This window comes from Musa acuminata, chromosome BXJ2-11 (genome assembly GCF_036884655.1).
Source record: "Musa acuminata AAA Group cultivar baxijiao chromosome BXJ2-11, Cavendish_Baxijiao_AAA, whole genome shotgun sequence".
Classification (NCBI taxonomy): domain Eukaryota; kingdom Viridiplantae; phylum Streptophyta; class Magnoliopsida; order Zingiberales; family Musaceae; genus Musa; species Musa acuminata.
The window spans coordinates 32,313,807-32,334,070 of record NC_088348.1 but is presented as its reverse complement, the minus strand read 5'-3'; the positions used below and the strand labels follow the sequence as shown (position 1 = coordinate 32,334,070).

Genomic DNA, 20,264 nt, shown 5'->3' with positions numbered 1-20,264 from the left:
TTAGTGAATGGATCGATCTGTATAATTATATGGTCCAATCGATATGGTCTACACAATAGTTTGATTATTCAAGCGAGAATCGAAAATCGATCCATTACATTGTTTTGACTATAATAATAAAAATATTATAAAACACTATAAATTATCTAAATAAAACTCCTAACAAATAATCAAATTAACTATAAGTCTAAGAATTTGATGTCATAATAATTTATAAGCAACGTATAATATATATATATATATATATATATATATATATATATATATATATATATATATATATATATATATATATATATATATATATATATATATATATCGCTTATAGTACTTTTTAATAGCTTTTTTAACAAAAAAATTTTAATACTATTGAAGAACAATATAAGTCTAATCAAAATGCGTTACGATTTTGATATATATGATTACAAAATCATCTAAATGAGAATCACAAATTAGCATTATTTTACTCATCATAACAAGAATACCTATACTTGAAAATATTTTAAATCACCCTCAATCTATGGTATACACTTGGATTAGTGCACTTTATGGATCGATCCATACGATATATCTGAAATGGATGGAAATAGTATCATCGAAAATGATAATAGGTATTTTTAGTATTATTTAAAATAGTAGATAATTTGAAAATAAAAATAAAAACATGAAGCACTTTTGAGAAAAAAAAGGACTTTTCTAAGAAATTTATATCTGTTTTTATTATTAAAAATTGATATGTTGATTTCTTATTATTTTGCCTTGTGTCACTTAATCATTGATTAGATGAATAGACCAATTGGATATAGTCCAACCAATGCAACTGGTTGGATCGTATATTTAATTTAAAATATATATAAATTTAATTATATATAATATTAAAAAAGTAAATACTTTAATTATATAAAAATGAGATAAAATAAATAAATAAATAAATATATATATATATATATATATTATAAATATAAATATTTATCTACATGAGTCTAATCCAAAATAACAGTGTATAAGAAAGAAACAAACAGATGATTCTGGGAATGGAGAGATGGCCTTCAAGAATCACAACAGTCCAGTCTCCTCCTTCCGTTCGTCCGGCCGTCCTTCCTCTTCGACATTGCAGCAGCGGATTCGATGCCTTTTCCGGGTTCCTAAAGGCACGGCCACCACCGAAGAGACAAAGGCGGGGAGGGGAGGTCGGTCCGGTCAGGTGCTTCTGCGGTGCTCCTCCAAACGGTGCCTTCCAACACACGCCCCGACAATCTATTTGCTCTCTCAGAAACCGATTAACCCGTCGGAATATTTATCTGCAGCTACTCAGACGGCTCTTCCTTTTCCCTAAAGCCACACCACAACGTTTATGTGATTTTCCGTACAATAATCAACGTGGGATGCCGATACGTCCCATCTCAGTCGCGTTAAGCACGCATTTCATGGACTGGATCGACATTTCTGAACGTGGAATCGAGGTCTGACTTCTAGATGATGAGCGTACCATGTCTCCGGACGCAGACAAGGAAGTCCGACATCTAATTGGAATGGTGACTTCCACGTCATGCCGCCTCATCTTTTGGATCTTTGGAGGCTCGAGAGTTCCATTGCTTTGGCGTTCACAGAATATTCTACGGTTTAGGTAGCGTGTCAACCTCGCAGTCATGGCACTCTCCAGTTCTATCGTTTCCTTCGAGTCGGTGCACGCACTAAAACTCCGGGATGTTGACACGATTCAGTACGGTCGTTTGACGCGATCGGCGGCCTCCGATCTTATTTAGGGATGTTGATGTCTGCAGAGAGCTCAACAAGATGAACGCAGTGCAACCATCGTACCCGGCGAGCTCGAGCTTACAGCTGCTGGCTGCCAATGGAAGTTGATGTACGTAGCAAGTCCCTCGAGTGGAGCTCCGAAGATTGACGCGGACAGTGGAGCTAAAGAACAGGTACGGCATCGATTATGATAGGGCGAAACCAACTTCTTCTGAGTCGAGAAATGGCTATATTAGTCAGCACTCGGCACTGCAACATGAGGATGGTGCTGGGTGATTGGCCTCTAGTTTGTGGCTTCCACGATCCACAAATATATTAGCAAGCTAAAGGCGCCTCCAAAATCATGCAGTGGATTAGCATCCACTATCCACTAGAGGTTAACGAGCTGCCGCCATGGAATCAGACGAGTGCAGGAATCAGCCATGACATCACCTCCGTCTATATATGTGAAAGCAGGGGAAGACGACGGGAGAAGAAGGGCGAGGTTAGCTATGGCGCCCAAGGCGGAGGAGATACGGAAGGGGCCGTGGACGGAGCAGGAGGACTCGCTACTGGTACGCTTTGTGCGCTTGTTCGGTGAGCGTCGGTGGGATTGCTTGGCCAAGGTGTCAGGTTTGAGCTGTGGCGGGGGACCTGTGTGATGCTTGGAAGTTCCGTGCTTAACCCTGCATGCATGCATGCATGCATGGCTTCGTGTTGTAGGTCTTAACAGGACAGGGAAGAGCTGCAGGTTGCGTTGGGTCAACTACCTTCACCCCGACCTCATACACGGCCGCATGACCCCCGAGGAAGAACACCTCGTGCTCGAACTCCACGCCAAGTGGGGCAACAGGTTTGGCCTCCAACCCTACTCTTCCTCCTCCGACTATATGAACACACAGTGTACGATCCGCAGGTGGTCTCGGATTGCCCGGTGCCTTCCGGGACGCACCGACAACGAGATCAAGAACTACTGGAGGACGCATATGAGGAGGAAGGCGCAAGAGCGGAAGAGGAGCGCGTCCCCGTCGTCCTCCTCCTCCTCCTCCTCCTCCTCCTCCTCGTCGTGTTCACCAGCAGCAGCGGCACAAGGTGTGGTGCAGAGTGAAGGGGTGAAGGTATACAGCATGGACGAGATATGGGACGAGATCGCTGCCGCTGACTCGGTCAGTGGGTTGACCGCCGAAGAATGCGGTTTGGCATGTCCTCCATTGCCCTGTCCAATGTGGGAGGACTGCTCTGAGTCACTGTGGAAGGTAGATGATGAGTACAAGATGGCCACAGTACTACCTGTGGATGATCTCATGATCTCCGACTTCCACTACAGTGACTAGTTAATGAGAAGGAGTGGCTTTAGTTAATCCTTTCTCTTCGACTCTCCATTGCTGAGATGGTTTGTAGCACAAGCTAGCTTTACTAATAATAATGTCTCTTGATAAAGATCAAGCTTGTGGAATGGAATACTTATATCCTGATGAAGCATAAATCCTCTAAAATGAATATGGTAATTCAGAAAAATTATGTTATAGCCTAATATGATATAAAGTATATATATGGATGATTAAAAAAAAGAAGCATGTCAACTATCTCAGTAAATGTTAGTAAGTATAGAATATTCATTGATATTTGTGAGTTTGAATCACTGATCAAAATATTTATTAATTATATATAATAATAAACTCGTTTAAAATTTTTACTTTTAATATAAAACTAAATCACGATGCAATATAATTAAGCTTTCATTCGGAAAGACAAAACCCAACAATAAATAAGGTCAAAAGAAACTTCGTATCGAAATATCATATAATAAGATCGTAAAAGGAAGGAAGACTGTGATACCGAGAGAATAATAAAATATAAAATATAGATAATTAATCGACATAACATTATGTGTCCATATCTAGAGAAGAAATTAAAATCTTTCACGATCAAGAATAATAAGATATAAGGAACAAAATGGTCTCTTGAATTAGCAAGACTAAAACTTGTTGCATATCGAAGAACTTTTATTTTTTTTGTGTATCAAAACTTTGATATAGATAGAGTTTCTTTTCATGATCGATATACTTATTTTTTGAATCTAAAAATACTAAAGCAAAATCGATATTTGCCCGAATGATTTGAAATTCTTTAGATAAACGAAAGTGATAAAATTGCTCCTTTACCACCTTAGATATCAATATTCAATTCTTAGATATAAAGTTGTAGACATTAATCATCCCCAAACCCTCTATTAATCCTAACCTTAGCAAGGCTACTAGCCAATGCTTGGGCTAAATCTGGTCTGTAGTAGTGTGTTTGGCACTCCTTTGTTGGCAGCACAAAACCATGGCTGTAACTGATGCATCCATGCATGCACTTTCATTTAGTCCCCACTTATACTACTCGGAGAAGAGACGGACGGTGAGAGGATACAGAGTGAGACTCGAGAAGGACTTCCACGAACTGCTCTCTGACGAAGGAACAGGATCGAGGGGTCGAACTAGGGGGAAGAACATGGTTGCAGAAAAGAAAAGACAAGTTGGGGAATAGGAGACACTGGTTCCGATCAGCCACCAAGAACAAACAGTGATAAGGAAATGCACCACACCCGAAAGCTTTCAGGCCTTGTAATTCTAGTGGCTGTAGAACTGCTGCTGTGTTTTCTTAGCATTATCTTCTGACTAGTTTAGAGCTAGTGCTTCATCACCGGACAAGACGGAGGTCGCAATTCTATTTCTGTTGATGCATAGTAACCCAAACAGTGATCGAATGAGAGATAGATAGGCCTCTCTCTTCCATGCAAACAAGATCGATCGTCTTAGTGCACAAGCAACTTGATACATAAGATCGATCACATCAAAAGGAAAAAGAGAGAGAGAGTAAAGAAGAGAGATTGATTTCGCGAGGTGACTGATAGTTCGTAAAGCTTAGACTCGTTGGTATCGAACAGTATTCCTTTACCTAAACCATGTTGCAAATGGTAGTCTCATGCAAAGAAGCTTCCCGTGGTGGACTCTGGCAATGACTAGCTTGTCTTGACACACATTTTGTAGTATGATAATGATTGACAATGACGTGCACTTTTGTTTCGCAATGGATGATGGAATGGAGAGTGGCTGATATAAGTGATTAAGAATTGGGCAGATGGATTAGATGCGACCGCCCGCTATCTCCTACCGAAACTTTGTACTTTACTTCCTCCGGCTTGGAACCTATTTTAACCCTTGCGAAATTTCCCGGCAGCTTCCCAAGCAGACTTGCCTGCTAATAATAATAATAACAACACGAAGGTGAGGAACTCCAACTTGGTCTTGTGTTTGATTTGAATTGAATTTACTTCGTGTGATATCGAAAAGATACGAATCAATCATAAATTATAAGTCTAGAAAATAATATTCTCTATTTCGTGGGAACGATGAAACAGAAGTAAATATTAAAAAAAAAAGGTATTTGAATATGTTAAATATTTATCTATTTAAAGATAGACAATTATCGATCTACGATATCAACCAAAGAAAAATATTTTTTTTAAAAAAATCAAATAAAAAATATTAACTCCTTAGAAGGACAGATGATGTCACATATTTGATTTAATGCAATTGTGATTTTTATTATTTTTATATCTTTTTATACTTTATTCTATAATGCACGAACCAATGAATTGAGTTCTTTTCTCACCTTAACGGATGCAAAGCCATAAGTTGCGTTTCCGATCCAAAGATTCCATCACAGACAATAAGACCTTAATTCTAGGAACATTATTTTTTTAGGATAATAATTATCCTTATTTTTCACATTATCATCTGATTACTATATTTCTTTTTCTTTTTCTCTTTTTCTATTATTCAGAAAATTATATTGCTAGTTGTCTTCGTAAAATTCTCATATTAAAACGTAGAGGTATACAAGATATTTTTTTAATAATAAATCTTAACTTATCACCATTATTTTTTCTTTATATAAAAATAATTTTACCTCCAAAATTCTTTGATCTTCGATGATACTACCTCCAAAATTCCAAAAATATTTTATGATCCCAACATATTTAAGATTATACTAAGCTAAATTACAAATGTCTAGGAGTCCCCAATATATATATATATATATATATATATATATATATATATATATATATATATATATATATATATATATATATATATATATTCAGGAAAGCCCAACAGGCCCATGGGCTGAACGATCCATCAGAGGCGTTGAGTTTGTCTTCCTCCATGGATTATGCAGGTTCACCATCACTCCCATCTCCCCAAAAAAAATGATTTTAAGGGTTAGAAGACGAATCCAACAAATAAACACAAAAGATTACTTAAGAACAACATGAGAAAAGAAAAAGATAGATGAGCTGAGCACAGTTCTTAGCATCAAATAAACAATAAATATTTTGATTGGATCAATTAAGTGTCTATTTTCCGGTTTTTTTTGCGGTTGGGGACGGTCGGACCGGCCGAACCAATGCAGCATAATAAATACGACGCAGCCGCGCTTCAACGGCGGGGCACGTGCTGCCGGATCCGGCCGCGCACGTGCCGCAGAATCCGGTCGTCTCGACGCGTGTGATGCCCCGCCCGCCCCCTTTTTGTCCGGTTGCGCGCCGCAGGGGGTAGGGGGTACGTGGCTGGATGCTATTGGACGAGCCCACATGGGGCGCATCTAATCCTCTCCCATGTGATCCCGGAAGCGGACAACCGCATACATCGCGCCGCCTCATGATTAAGACGTGTACCGCTGCCCACCCATTAATTATGCTCAAAACGCTCACCCCACCCACAAGCCAACCTCGGGGCCCCACCGGACGGTCACCGGAGTGCCTCATGTAAGAATCCAAAAACATATTTATAACGTAGGCTTTTTAGGAGCCAAAAAAGAAATGGTAGGGCTGCACGTCGAAATGATACGTAAACGCGTTTGTCTCCGCCTCGAGGTGGCGGTATTATATCGTGAGGGCTGTGGGTGGCATGATTAGGTCGACGGGTAAAGCGGTTGGGAGGTTAAATTTGGCGAGGCAGCGGAAGGCGTCCCCTCTCCGGTCGACCGCAGCGCCGGGTCTCCGCGAGCGATGTGGGGTCCATGGGAAGCGTGCGTGCGTGTGTGTGTGTGTGGGGTCCCACTCGGCGTCTCTTTAATTGGGTGCAGGGGTGATGTGGCCACCTTCAGGGTGATCGTAAGCCCAATGCAGTGGACCAGTTCTTCATGTTCTTCATCTTCTCTTCGTGAGATGTTGTTGTGTTCCTTTCCTTTCTGTTTGATCTACTAGATTAATCAGAAAAAAACATGAGAAAAAAAGGATAAGATTGGATTCTGATAAATCGATACGAACAAATAGATTCAGATGAATTATTGTTTATAATGAATAATAGAATTCATAATAGAACTAAGAAACAATGACTAACTTTTTGATTTTTTTAAACCTAGAAATGGTGAAATGCAGAATGTTAAACCTCCTCCACCACCTCATCATCATCCTGCCCACAGCCGAGAATAGTAACCCACAAGAGACATAGGGAAGGTGCAACACCGGCGCCCACATCCAAGACCCCATAAAATATGAGAGAGAGAGAGAGAGAGAGAGAGAGAGAGAGAGAGAGCCAAGGCAAGCATGGTGAGATCCAATGAACAAGACCCCCCCGGATATTGATGTCTCACGAAGCTTGTCCTCTTCCCACACCGCACTCCACCTCCCCTCACACTTACACATCAACCGGTGTCCCCCACCGGAAGCCCTAAGACAAACGAATAAAAGTACACCCCACCCTACCCGGTGCCTGTGCTCTCTCTCTCTCTTTCTCTTTCTCTCTTTCTCATCTTATGTGTTGCATCCGCCGCTTGTCCCACATAAACAAAAGCAAAGCCATGGCGAGAGCCCTACCCTTACTTCCCTACACCCACATGCTGCGCTCTCCCACGCATCTTGTCGGCTTCCTTGAGGTCTCTTCCTTCCTCAAGGATCCAACGCCAACGACATCAACCACAAGAAAACATTTCGTATTGAACTCTCTCTCTCTCTCTGTTTCTGTGCGTTGAATTGCTTCTTTATTGTGATCTAGTAGTATTGGCTATGTAGAGACCCGAGGAAAAGAAATGCACAGTGAATACACAGGTCAACTCAAGGAATTCCTTGTTTCTGTTCATTTATTTTTTTCTCGATTAAAATTCTTCTAGAAGCCAGGCATTGATCTTTCATAATTACTATTATGATACCAAAATAAATTATTAGTTTAGCTTTCGAGATTAACAATTATCGATTCTTAAATATTATTCGTCTAAAAACTTAAGCCAGTAGATAGAAACATGATTTATGCAAGTAACCATGGACTACTCGCACTCATCTAATCAATGAGCTAATGAGAGAAACAAAAATTGTGTTTCACGTTTTATTATAGAAAACACAGGCAAAGAAGAATTATGGCAACACTAAATTGATGGCTACCGGAGCAACAACATACAAATGCTGCTGTCCACCACCATCAAATCAATCCTTGGGATGCATGACAACACCAAGCAGTCAAAAAGAAGTATACGGTGGATAGACATGAAGTCCGCGTCCCATTCTGCCGTATGGGAAGACGGTGGTACGCCAACTCCACCACCCTCTCTCGGGCTTGTTATGGCGGCCATCATAATGCCATGTCAAAATGCTGTGTGTGGGGAATCTATTTACGATCCCATCATATCCCACAGAGAATACTGGGTTTCTTTACGAAGGCTTTGCCTCCTGCCATGTATTCGGGTCCATAGTTGTAGAGAGAGGGTCACACTCGTGGGACAGGCAGCCTTAAAGGACGGAGTGGAATCCTGAGTTCATCTATATAAGGATCATTGGATGGCAACCTCCCATTACCTTTTATCTCCCATTTCAAATAGCAACACAAGAATCCCTCCTCTCTCCTCTTCCCTTCCTCCCTTTCTGAGAAGTAGTAGTAGTAGGAGTCTTTATCTTCTCTTCCCCCTCCTCCCCCTGCAAATCGAAGGTCCCATAGGAGGCCGGTGCTTTTGTAGATCCTGCCGGGGATGGGTTTGGATCATTGGACTCTCGAAGCGGTCACCATGGATGCTGGCTTTCCTTCCGTCTGGGGTTTTCATGAGGTCAGTACGTCTCTCTCTGCCAGGTCTTCTTCCATGGAGTTTGCTTGCCGACTGCCGTAGATGAAGGATGAGTTGTTGCCTTACGGATTTCTTTGCTGTGCTTGCTTTCTTCGAGCAGAGCATGGAGGAATTGAAGCACAAGCTTCTGTGCACCACCTCGGAGCTGGAAGCGCTGCGGGCCAACGCCAAGGAGGAGATACGGAAGAGGGCGGAGAACATCGATCAGTTGATCCGCCTCCTCCAAGTGATCGCCCACGAGAGAGATGTGGCCAGGGATCAACTTCAGCTTCTGCTCAGCAAGATCTCGCAGCCTAACACGGGGGAGTACTCCCCCACCCAGACTCGAGGGAGCTGCAGCGTGACCGAGTCCGACAGCCTCTCGGCGACTCCCAACCATCATTCCTACGGCCGCGGCGGCGCATCTCCTGGTTCCCCTGAACTGCCGAGCATCAACATGGGCGTCCCGCAGCAGCAAAAGTACGACCGGGCTTCCGCCATAATCGACGGCCTTGCGATGAAGAGACCGCTCCCGCGGAAGGGGAAGCTGCTGCAAGCTGTACTGGAAGCAGGCCCTCTGCTGCAGACGGTTCTCCTCGCAGGGCCGCTCCCCCAGTGGCGCAATCCTCCGCCGCTGCAACAATTTCAAGTTCCCCCGGTGGCTGCTGTCAGACTTCACAACGCGTCGCTGTTCGACGAAAAGATCGTACCCGATCAGATCAACTCTGCGGTGCTGAACATATCAGGTGGCACAGGCTCGTTCACGACGAAGAGGACGATGGCCTCCCCATGCATGGGAAGCTACGACACCTGGAATGTGAAGAGGCAAAAGACTCAATGTACGTGAAGGAGATGATGACAATGGCTTTCCAAGTAGCTTAGATCCAGTTCTGGTTAGGAGGCACTAGTCTTCAGCTTATTATATATACATATATATATAATGTTTATGATGTAAATGGCAGGAGTTGGTTTCTTCATGTCGTCGACCGTGCTTTCTGGCTTACCGATGCTATAAAGTTTTCTCGTAAAGTGGAAATTTCAATTTAGATGCTTAATTCTATACCTTGGAAATCCGAAGAGGGGCATTGATTTCGTAGGTTGCGCCGAAACGAGGATTAGTTGGCCCCGACGAGGAGCTGTTCTGTTGTTATCATATACCTTAAGAAAATATATCATCGATTAATATTTGGGAAGTTGTTGATTTCTGGAGAGAGATTAGCTTCACATAACTATAACTAATAATGCGGAAGAGCAGCGTCGTGACCTCTCGGCGGCGAAGGCGAAGGGACACGACACGCTGGTCAAAGTGGCGTGGTCGGTGGGACGACAAAGGAGTGGATGAAGCGCCCCATTTGGTGGTCGAATGGTCCAACCCCATCATCATCCACGAGTAATGATCATGCCACGTTCCGTTGCCATGTGGGTTGCTGCACACACATAGCTTACATGGACCAGAAGTCACAACCACAATACTCCAAAAGAACGGATACATTTCAATTTATTAGAGTAGAGAGAGAGAAAGACGCACACACGCAACCTTTCCGAGAGATAAAAAACACGTCTCTAAGCTCACTTAGCCTGCAAGACCAAAAACCAGGGAGCAAAAGGGAGGCAAGTCTGATTAGTATGGCAGCATGAACAAGTTGGATAGATATGATGTAAAAAAGCACATACGGAACATACCTATTGAGGGATTGTTACAAATGGTAAGTTATACAATAAAAAACATGATCCTTCCTCAACAGCAGCAGTGGTTGCATGGCTATCTCTGCAGGTTTTCTTGATCCCGTTCTTCTTGTGTTTGGAGGATGGGTGGCAGCGAAGCAGTAATTTCTATTCTCTGATGAAAGACCACATGAACAAACCAACGCAGATAAGTTAGATCTCGTGATTTCTATCTGACTAGCATTAGAAATCATCGAAAAATGAATCAAAGTCTCAAAATAGGGGAAAACTTAACTGCTTGATTTTAGCTTAATATCAAATAATCAACATAACCACTTCAAACAAATGTCTCAGAATAGATGGGGTACAATTGCAAAGTCAGGTAGATTCGGTTGCTGACAATATATATTTTCAGAAATGTTGCGGTTCCTTATTTTATTCACTCAATTAGAGAAAAAAAATTGTCTGGATATGGTTACCACATGATTGTCAATCCTAAATGATAAATCAGAGGTACGCCATCTATTAAGCATCGCATGCCATAAATCTTGGATGAAACAAAATCATAATGAACCAATGAGTTAGCTTAATTTTACACCTCTTTTTTTTTTTTTTTAACTTATCGAACTTCTCAAATAACTAATGCAGTTTCTTTCAATGTGATGCTTTCCCTAATTTTCAAAGTGCAATAAACGAAAAACATCATTTCTGAAATCAAGAATGGATATGCAAAACATCAAATATGCCTGGCCACGTGCAAACCCTCGGTCGACACTATGCACTTTAATGTGCTGCGCCTTGCACAGCTATGCCATTCTCACAAATTCTGGTTGGACATAATAACCACAGTTTGCCATGCTCACCCTACAGAGCCATGCTGGTCTAACCATGTTCCAACCTTGGTTCCACACAATCTAAACAATTTCCTGTGTTGAACCCTGCTAAGCCTTGGTAATGTCTGGAAATGTACCAGGCTACCCAAGGTAGCCAAATATGAATTATTGCACTGTATCATATCTATTTTGACAAGGTTCATGACCAAGGCATGTACCAGTGTCGGATTCCTTCCCACATATATTCCACTATATCATGTAAACTAGTATTGGATTTATTTCTAAATCATCTTGGTATATGACAGTATAATTATTGTGTACAACCTCATTCACAAGCAAAACTTCTATAGTGCAGCGTGTTTTGAGTTCTTTTCAAGCTACAAATGACACCTAGTTCCAGATGAAGAATGTGTTACTCAAACCATGAAAATTATCTTCAAGCTACTAAATGCCCAAAAGACATAATTCAACAGTTACCTTATTTGTGACCGGATGAGAAAGGAAAAGTTGATATGCATGCAAGTAATAGCCACAATCTCCAGGTACAGCTTGAATTGGCTTCTGATAACCTCTGAAAGTGGAATAATAGTAGTGAAATCAAGACAAGAGTTAAATATTTCTTCAAAAATACATAGGATGCAAACAAAGATATCTTGATTTGAATGGAGGAAAAATGTCAATTAACAGTTTAGAAATAGTATTTAAACTAATGATGAGTTGTTAAAAAACATCCTGCCTAAGTCACAAATTCTTGGAACCGTTAAAAAAGGATCAATGATTATGTTAATGTATAATCTTTCATTTATTTGGGCAACATGTGACCCACACAACAATACAGATTATACCATTTAATTGAAAATCTTTTCAGTTTATCACAATGCTATTAGAAAATAGACTGATATACCCATCATCTGCAGCACAATCACATGAAGACTCTGGCTCAAAAGCTTTAGGTTGCCCACCAATATCATAAAGAGGATCACCTGTTTAAATGGAAAGGATTAAAAAGCCAACTATGTCAAATTCATGTTACAATAATGAAAATATTTATGCCTGAATTCGAGCGTCTTATGTAGCATAATAATTTCAAGTACAGATCAATAGTGAAAAAAAAGGAAAGCTACTCATGGAGAAACAAAATATTTCATGAGCACATGTAAACAATAATTACGGAGAAATACCAACTCCAGAACTGGCAATTGTGTGGCCACTTATGCCATCCACACAGACATGAAAATACATCTGCAGATGTAGTCCACCACATAAATATGAAATGCAGTCACATGTATGCTTTATGCTTCATCAATATTATTATAATCCATTTTGTTTTATTATCTATACATTAGTATCCTATCTGTGTTTTCCTCACTAACATTATTTCACTGCCATGTTATTTTAATACCATAAAATTTGGTTCCTGACAATATATCTTATCACACAGCTTTATTAGATTCTTATAATTTATCACATAAATTGCTTCTTAAATGAATATATATATATATATATATATATATATATATATATATATATATATATATTCGTTTCTAACTTGATCTAAACTTATTTACATATTTATTATTTAGACTTAACAATATATTTCATTGTTTACACTTAACACTTAATTGTGTATTGCACTTATAATTTGATACAAGCCACACATATGCAGCCACATTATTGCATATACATTATGCAATACTTTGACAACCTTATATTGCAGCCATATTTTGAAGTATGAGCATGACATGGCACCAACACATTTAATACCAGCAAGTTATCAGCATGCACCCGTAATGCTGCAACAAGAATTCATTTTTCTATATGGTATATTTTCCTCATGAAAAGAAAACATTTACTAATATGCAAACAAGAACTTCTATAGTTGTCATAAGATAGAATCCGTAATTTTCTATCTAGTAGAGTTTCTATATGCATTAGAATAATACATAGAAATTTGTAGCTTCTTACTTGCACCAGATTATATCAGTCACCAGGGTTTATAGTAGGTTCTTCTATAATCTAACCTAATGATACTCATCACAGATTCCTGGTAACCTCTGAAGCTCTGCTATTGAAGAGGGTGCCAAAGGGGCTACGACAAGACACATTAGACAAATCCATATTGAAACCAACACTGAAATAGTAGCTTCTGTCACCATTGTAGTGTACAGAAACCCTTTTACTATCTACATCCTGATCATGTTAACAGAGGTTAAGAGCCAGATTGATCCTTTGATGTACCTCGATTATGTTGCCATAGATTAACTAAGTTATATTTGCAGCTCCTTTTCACCCAAAAATATACACAAATAATGCGTAGCAGTTCATGATGGTTCATAATGCATCAGCACAGGGCTCCCTAATATATAAGCATGTGGTTCGTACCATATCAGGGGCATATGAACATAGCACTCAGTAACCAGCACCTACACTGATACGGAACCAGGTTTGCCCTGCCACCCTGTACCAGGTGGTACAAGCGGTACATGCTAATCCGACAAGGGATCAGCACGCGGACTACCCTGTTCTGGGCGGTCCATAACAAGGGACCCTATATCGGGCGATACAGGGTCTATACTGAGCGGAACGATCAGATTACACCCGTTACTGATGAAGAGTTAGGATTTGTTGAATTCAAATGGTCAGTTTGATAGTTTAAACCAGATCTAAGAGTTTTTAAACCCTTTATACCCCCTCATTCACCCCCATTTCACTCTCTCAAACTATTCTACTCTCTCAATCTCTTTCTTACTCGCATCTTTTTCTTTTTCTCACATTTGCACATCCCCAACAGGAGGAAGATCCCGAGGAAGATCCCCTTCGGCCAGAGCGTGACGGAAAGAGTTAGACAACATCGAGTCAGACTACTCGAGGAACTAGAGACACCCAACCGTCACAGTAGTCCGCCCAACATGCAAAGGCAATAGCATCAGTCACAACACTGGAAAGAATTGAGTCGGACGATAAGGCACATTCTCAATCGCATTCAGCAACCCACCCAGTCTGTAGACATGACAATGACGTGGACGACAATGCCTCAATCGACGATGGCAGCGACGCCTAGGAGTCGATGGTCACGTCTACACAATTTGAAGGTGGTTTATGAACGTAGGAGCAGTATTTTACACACACTACCCAAGATTCAGATTATGGAGCTTGATGAGGCACCGGTCAAGTTTATACACAAAAAGGGAATGGGGAGGTAGTAGATTATTTAGAGCAAATTTGACAGAGCCTACATGATATAGACACAAAGCGGAGCTCGTCGTATTTCCAACCATCGTATTATGGAGAATCTTATGACTAACAACAGTATGGTGATAGTTGGTCATTCTTCTCTAAGCAGCAATATGGTAATCGATCTTATGATATGAAGCAATAGATTAGTAGTGAAAGTAAAACTTCCGACATTCTCCAACCTCTGCATCAATACATGTCATAATCGTATTTGCCTCAGGAGCCGCCTCATACACATGTGGTTCACAACGATTAGACTATAACCATCACCACATTGATGCACCAATGACATACAATATATTAGTATAATATGTCATGAGATCAATTTCAGGATTGGGTCCATCAAACATCATATTGATACACATATACATAGGATTGAGGACCTCGATCTATTGCTCATGGAGTCTCGTCATACTTTTTGGTGGTAGAACTAGGTATATCCATCGATCGATCCATTTATAAATCTTAAAGTTTAACTCAAAATCTAACAATTTAAATTATTTTTCTAGATAATTCAATATCAATAGAAGGACGATCTGGAACGTGCCACAAAGCCACTCCTCGAAACCTGAAAAAGATATATGCTACTATTATTTCTTAATTTATAATTTTTTGCTGAAATTATACTAAATTTATATTTATTTCCAACATAAAAACCCTAATCTAAGTTTTTTTCTTCTTCTATTTTTCAGGTAATTTCGGAGCAATTTTTAGCCTTTTTTTCTATGCCATCGTGCCCACACTCGGCACATCGGTATGGGGTGGCATGTTTCGTGTCGTTGTCGGGTAGGCATGCCGGTTCGGACCGATAAGGCAAACCTTGAATGGAACTATTAGCATGCCTCTTTGCTGTAAACTGAAATCCGTATAACATATACACCAAAAACTAACAGATAAAGTTATAACAGATTGTCCAAATATGATCATCTGTTGCATGCAAACAGTATTTCTCCTATTTAAGTGGCTGATATAAGAAACTTGGAAAAAGGAAGAACAAATGACTAAATCTCTTTTACTTTAAACAAAACTCTACATGAACTTACCTATAAGAGGATGCCCCGCAAATGCAAGGTGGATTCGGATTTGATGTGGTCTTCCAGAATGTATTTCAACCTATTAATGAAGGCATAGTGCCAAACAAATGACAAACATTTGTTATCCCAATTGTGAAACCATTTAGCTTCTTTATATGCACTATGATTCTGATGTGAGAAGAATGATAAAAGGAAAGAAATAAGATGAAAAGAAGTCCAGAAATAAAACTGGACAGCCATCACAAATGAATGTTAAAACATAAAAGGGAATTAACAAAAGAGTTACTAAACCTCTCCACATGTAGTTCTAATAGATTAATATAATTATTCTTGATGTTGGAGGATAGAACAAAAAGAAATTATAAGAAACATCAAATATCATAACACACCAACCAATATACCTGGACCACCGCTTGGTTTCTCTGAGCATCTCTCTCAAGAACTTGCACTTTGCTAAGTGCTGGCTTCCCTGGATTAAAATCAATTTACAATGAACAATAATATGTATACATATTTCTGACAAGACTATAGAACTAGGACATAAAAATACCCCCTTTGACAGACTATATTGTTTCAAAACATAGAGAAACATAAACTTGTTTCCTACATAACGAGAATCAAATAAGGATTAGAAAGATAAATAACCTGATGAAGAAGCTACATATAGCCCCTTTGCTACTCCAGGATAATGCATTGTTCCGATCGGCTGCTTGATTACAAACTGAAATGGAAAAGGAACTGTCCAAAATATAAGAAAAAGCATGAAATAATTTACAACCTAAGCAAAATTGTAATTTGGAACTGGACTCTTGTCTCAATCGATTAGTCTAGGGAAATAAATCTTGTAGGAATGTTCAAGCCCACAAGGAAAGACTTTACCTCATCTCTTTCAATTACACCTGCAACTAATGCTCGATAAACTTTTGAGATTCTTCGTGCTTTGCTAAGCTCCATTTCGCCTCTACAAGTGCAATACTCCATGATATAAGAACACATGTAACTAGAAAAAAAATTCTAGAAATGCAAACCATAAATCCATAAAAAAAAGATCTGCTTAACCCATCATCTCCCGCAAATGCAGTGCCATTAGCCAAATAAGCTGAAAGACGAGTCTTAGCAAGTTTTGTCTTTGCACAAAGTAATATACCTGAAGTGCAGCAACAATTCTTAAGAAACTAAATTAAAAACCTGATTTCAACTGACAACGGAGACTAGAACAATAATAAAGGTAGAACTTGACTGTGGTTCATTTTTATTTGAGATCATTCGAACAAAAAGAAACATAGAATTAGAATCAAAATACTTTATAAATTCGTCTAAAAGGTACAGGTACAAGCTACTAAACCAAACCTGACGTGCCCCTCCCTAAGCGATGTACAGGCACAGGATGTGTTTCTTGAGTCATTCGTCTCTTGGAACAATCAGATGAAACTTTATTCCATTCTTTCCATTGGAGCTGCATTAAAACTGTTCGTTGCTGAAAAAGTCCTCCAGGTAAAACTTGCAGACCAGAAGGTTTATTTATAGCAACCTAAGCAAAAAAAGGAATTTATAATTAATAGATCTCCTCATATCTCAAAGTTCCAATTTCTCTAATCAACATAGTTGCTCAATGTTGTACCAAAGATGGTTTAAAATGAGCATCATGACAATTTCCTCTCTTGTGATAAATCAACTGCACAGGAGAAGCATTCATGCCTTTTATATTTATTCAATATGTAGTTCTAACTCATTGAGGGTTAATTATTAGTAACTCTACATTCCCTCATTTGTTGCAACCAACTAATGCCATCATAAGTGAAACTCCTGTTGGATGTTGGAGCATACTCCAAACCAGAGTAGCAGATGACATCTCCATCCTTTAGAGGTCAATTGAATGTAAAGCTGCTACTTTCTGAGCTAATCTTTGGAAACATTAATGATTCATTGAAGTTAGTACTAGTGTCCTCAACAATTACTCTCAATTTAATACAGAAGCTACAACTCAAACCAGAAATCAGAACTCCAATAGTTATAGAACAACTCAGAAAACAAAATGATTTCTCTATTGATTAATTTACTATCGCATGAGTACATGCTCAACATCCAACAACAAGACCTGTGCACATCATCACCTGTAAGGGCTAGGCATGTGATTGGAAATGTCTATAAATACTCAATTGATATGCTGACATTTCACAAGTTTTGTTTGCACAGCACATCATAAGACCTGTTACACTTTATGGCTAACTGCCTTGTCGCCAAAATTATCAAAGACAAAAATAAATATTGTTTATAGAAAGAAAGATAGGTACTTGTTTTAGTCCAGGAAGCAACAAGAAACTAGATCTACAAATGCCTCATTCAATAACCAGCAATAAAAGCACCTCTTAACAGCATATGAAACAGTTGGGAGTACTGCTTATCAGATATCAAGGAAAATCCAATGATCACAACTTCAAAACCCAAGCATATATTACTGGACGTATATGAAAAACAAAGTTAAAAACAGAACTAAGTTCAAATGAACTTGGAAGGGCTCACATGGCTGCACTGATTATTATCAATAGCAAGCAAGAACAATCAGATCTAAACAAATTCAATGAACACAAGTTTATTCAGGAACAGGGATAATTAATTAAATCTAACACACAGAAGAATCAAAGGAATACATGGAGATCAGAAAAGAGATTATAACGAGGTGAGGATGGATGCATGGCAGCCAAACATGACTTCATAATACAACACTCATCAATTACTCATTCTATGATTTCACAAGATCAAGGTTACTTCTAAGACCCATCAACCATAACCTATACCCTCTTTGCTATCCAATATTCCAGAATTCTATCTTATGCTTTTCCTAATAAGACTCTTGATCCAATCTAACTCTAAATCATAAAGAATAAGCAGCTTATTTAATTTGTATATGACATTAGGGCTCTTATTTGGAACTGTTGTTGTTGCTGCTGCTGCTATGGTGCTGGGTATATGAAAGCTCTTATACATAAATTCTTTTGTTGGAGGAAAAGATATCCTTGTTCTCTTTAGTAGAAAGGAGAACACATATCTTTCTTTTGTTAAACCTACTCCAGCATATGACAAATCTGACAGCTATCAGAAATAATAATACCACACAAGTGACACTAATTCATTTCAATAGCCATGTCTGCATGACAATCCAAGAAGAAAAGAACATGGTTCAAAAACAGCCACACCTATCGCTCATTTACTACTGCCCCTTTATCATTTATGATTTCTTGTGCATTAAGTCTTGCAATCTCATTATCAACATGAGCACAATGATCTTGACCGATTCCAGATCCCAATGAGCTTCCAGCTTCAACAGTGCATTTGTCATCAGAATATACTAGCGCAATCAGGGTAGAGTTGATCAAAAAGTTACCAGTTAATTTTTACCCACAATTCAGGAAAAAAAATACTAGTTTAACTTATCAAATTTACTCTCTTATAAAACTTTGGAAGTGCTCACCATGTCGTTATCTTCATAAAGAACTTCTAGCAAGTAAGGCGCAAAAGGCTCCTTCCAAGGAAGACGATGATAAACAACTTCAGCACCATCTCTAAACAAGTAAGGTCATGAGTGAAATTATTAACTAATCTTCAGGAACACGCATGTATGTACTCACAAAAAAAGAACGAATCATATTTCCTTGGTAAATGGCAGTACTCAAGAGGATAGATGCTTCTCTGCAAGCCTAAAATGGATCATAAATCAAGAAGGAAAGTGGTAAAGAATAATTACCTGAGTGCGAAACAGGGATCCGTTACTACTACACCATCAACTGTTATCTGGAAGCCAAAGGATTGAACAAAAAATCAAACATAATAGAAATACTTTTAATGCAAAAGAAACAGAAAATCGAATCAATTGAAATAACGATGGGAAGGTCACCAAAACCTGGCGATTGCGAATTCTTTGAAGCCAGCTGCCCAAGAATAGATGAAAACATATTAGCCCCGATCCCAAAACAATAGGACAAAGAGAAGATACGAGTAGGGTTTCGACGTCCGACAAACCCTTGCAAAGGAGCCGAGTTCTTGTACTTGGAAGAGTAGAACTCAATCAGAGTCGTAGCTATTCGAATCGAAGTGAACAAAAGAAACGAAACAAGAACTTTAGAAGAAATCCATAGCACCAAGGAGCGGCAAAGGAAGGAAGTCGAAGAATGCGAGATTGAAACCATTGCCGGTGGATCGGACTACGTCGGTGTATAGCAAACCCTCGTTGAGGTCAGGCCACGGTACGCCGAAGGAATAGAGAGGCGGCTGCGGTGGCAGCGGAGGCGAAGAATGATGGCCGGTGGTGACTGCCGCCATCCGAGCGCCGCGACGCAGCGGAGGCTCGAAGGGCTTGAAAAGGGGTTAGCGGGCGCGGGTTGATCCTCAATTTGGATCCAATAAGCGTTTGTATCGGATGGGACCCAATGTCCCACTTGAATCCGACTTTAAATTTGGGGCATGGTTCTCGTTCCTTTAGATCCGTAAGCTTCTCGGGCTGCGTCCGCATAATCCTCGAATCCGACCCGAAAACAACGCTGATGGCTGGTTGACCTTTTTCGCTTTTGCATGTACCAGCGATCTGTCGAGTCACTTGATTTGATCTGATGGAATCGATGAAAAGAAATCGGATGAGGCTTATATCATTTGTATTTCTTAAATGATATTATTACGCTTT

General features: G+C 39.6%; 3 protein-coding genes across 9 annotated transcripts; 2 read left to right on the top strand and 1 right to left on the bottom strand.

Moving 5' to 3' along the window:
- Positions 1 to 1,679: 1,679 nt before the first annotated feature.
- LOC135626917 (transcription factor MYB59-like) lies at positions 1,680 to 3,188 on the top strand. 5 transcript variants are annotated; one of them, XM_065132745.1, is made up of 4 exons: positions 1,696 to 1,931; positions 2,108 to 2,312; positions 2,461 to 2,590; positions 2,654 to 3,188. In XM_065132745.1, exons 1-4 carry the CDS (start codon positions 1,866 to 1,868, stop codon positions 3,069 to 3,071), a joined length of 819 nt encoding a protein of 272 aa, XP_064988817.1. In that variant the 5' UTR covers positions 1,696 to 1,865; the 3' UTR covers positions 3,072 to 3,188. The 5 variants fall into 5 exon arrangements, with proteins under 5 accessions (XP_064988816.1, XP_064988821.1, XP_064988818.1 ...); XM_065132744.1 differs by having other exon boundaries at positions 1,680 to 1,931; positions 2,461 to 3,188; XM_065132749.1 differs by having other exon boundaries at positions 1,683 to 1,931; positions 2,215 to 2,370; positions 2,461 to 3,188.
- A 5,030-nt stretch (positions 3,189 to 8,218) lies between these two features.
- Positions 8,219 to 9,866, top strand: LOC135626915 (uncharacterized). Its single transcript, XM_065132742.1, has 2 exons — positions 8,219 to 8,823; positions 8,942 to 9,866. Exons 1-2 carry the CDS (start codon positions 8,749 to 8,751, stop codon positions 9,665 to 9,667), a joined length of 801 nt encoding a protein of 266 aa, XP_064988814.1. The 5' UTR covers positions 8,219 to 8,748; the 3' UTR covers positions 9,668 to 9,866.
- A 289-nt stretch (positions 9,867 to 10,155) lies between these two features.
- Positions 10,156 to 19,940, bottom strand: LOC135626914 (RNA pseudouridine synthase 5-like). 3 transcript variants are annotated; one of them, XM_065132740.1, is made up of 16 exons: positions 19,771 to 19,940; positions 19,607 to 19,664; positions 19,488 to 19,515; positions 19,332 to 19,378; positions 19,059 to 19,149; positions 16,937 to 17,117; positions 16,646 to 16,733; positions 16,466 to 16,547; positions 16,232 to 16,307; positions 15,988 to 16,055; positions 15,596 to 15,665; positions 12,223 to 12,301; positions 11,796 to 11,889; positions 10,504 to 10,660; positions 10,349 to 10,398; positions 10,156 to 10,261 (listed from the first exon to the last, which is right to left on the bottom strand). In XM_065132740.1, the coding sequence occupies exons 1-14, from the start codon at positions 19,904 to 19,906 to the stop codon at positions 10,583 to 10,585; spliced, it is 1,176 nt and encodes a 391-aa protein (XP_064988812.1). In that variant the 5' UTR covers positions 19,907 to 19,940; the 3' UTR covers positions 10,156 to 10,261; positions 10,349 to 10,398; positions 10,504 to 10,582. The 3 variants fall into 3 exon arrangements, with proteins under 3 accessions (XP_064988812.1, XP_064988813.1, XP_064988811.1); XM_065132741.1 differs by having other exon boundaries at positions 10,156 to 10,247; XM_065132739.1 differs by lacking the exon at positions 10,156 to 10,261 and having other exon boundaries at positions 10,291 to 10,398.
- Positions 19,941 to 20,264: the final 324 nt, after the last annotated feature.

Coding starts and splice junctions, on each gene's coding strand:
- LOC135626917 (XM_065132744.1), top strand. CDS start 1,866: ATGTACGTAGCAAGTCCCTCGAGTGGAGCTCCGAAGATTGACGCGGAC. Junction 1,932..2,107: donor ACAGTGGAGCTAAAGAACAG/GTACGGCATCGA, acceptor AAAATCATGCAG/TGGATTAGCATCCACTATCC. Junction 2,313..2,460: donor AGCAGGAGGACTCGCTACTG/GTACGCTTTGTG, acceptor TTCGTGTTGTAG/GTCTTAACAGGACAGGGAAG.
- LOC135626915 (XM_065132742.1), top strand. CDS start 8,749: ATGGGTTTGGATCATTGGACTCTCGAAGCGGTCACCATGGATGCTGGC. Junction 8,824..8,941: donor CCGTCTGGGGTTTTCATGAG/GTCAGTACGTCT, acceptor TTCTTCGAGCAG/AGCATGGAGGAATTGAAGCA.
- LOC135626914 (XM_065132740.1), bottom strand. CDS start 19,906: ATGGCGGCAGTCACCACCGGCCATCATTCTTCGCCTCCGCTGCCACCG. Junction 16,734..16,936: donor CTTAGGGAGGGGCACGTCAG/GTTTGGTTTAGT, acceptor GCTGCACTTCAG/GTATATTACTTTGTGCAAAG. Junction 10,661..11,795: donor CTCATCCGGTCACAAATAAG/GTAACTGTTGAA, acceptor GTCTTTCATCAG/AGAATAGAAATTACTGCTTC.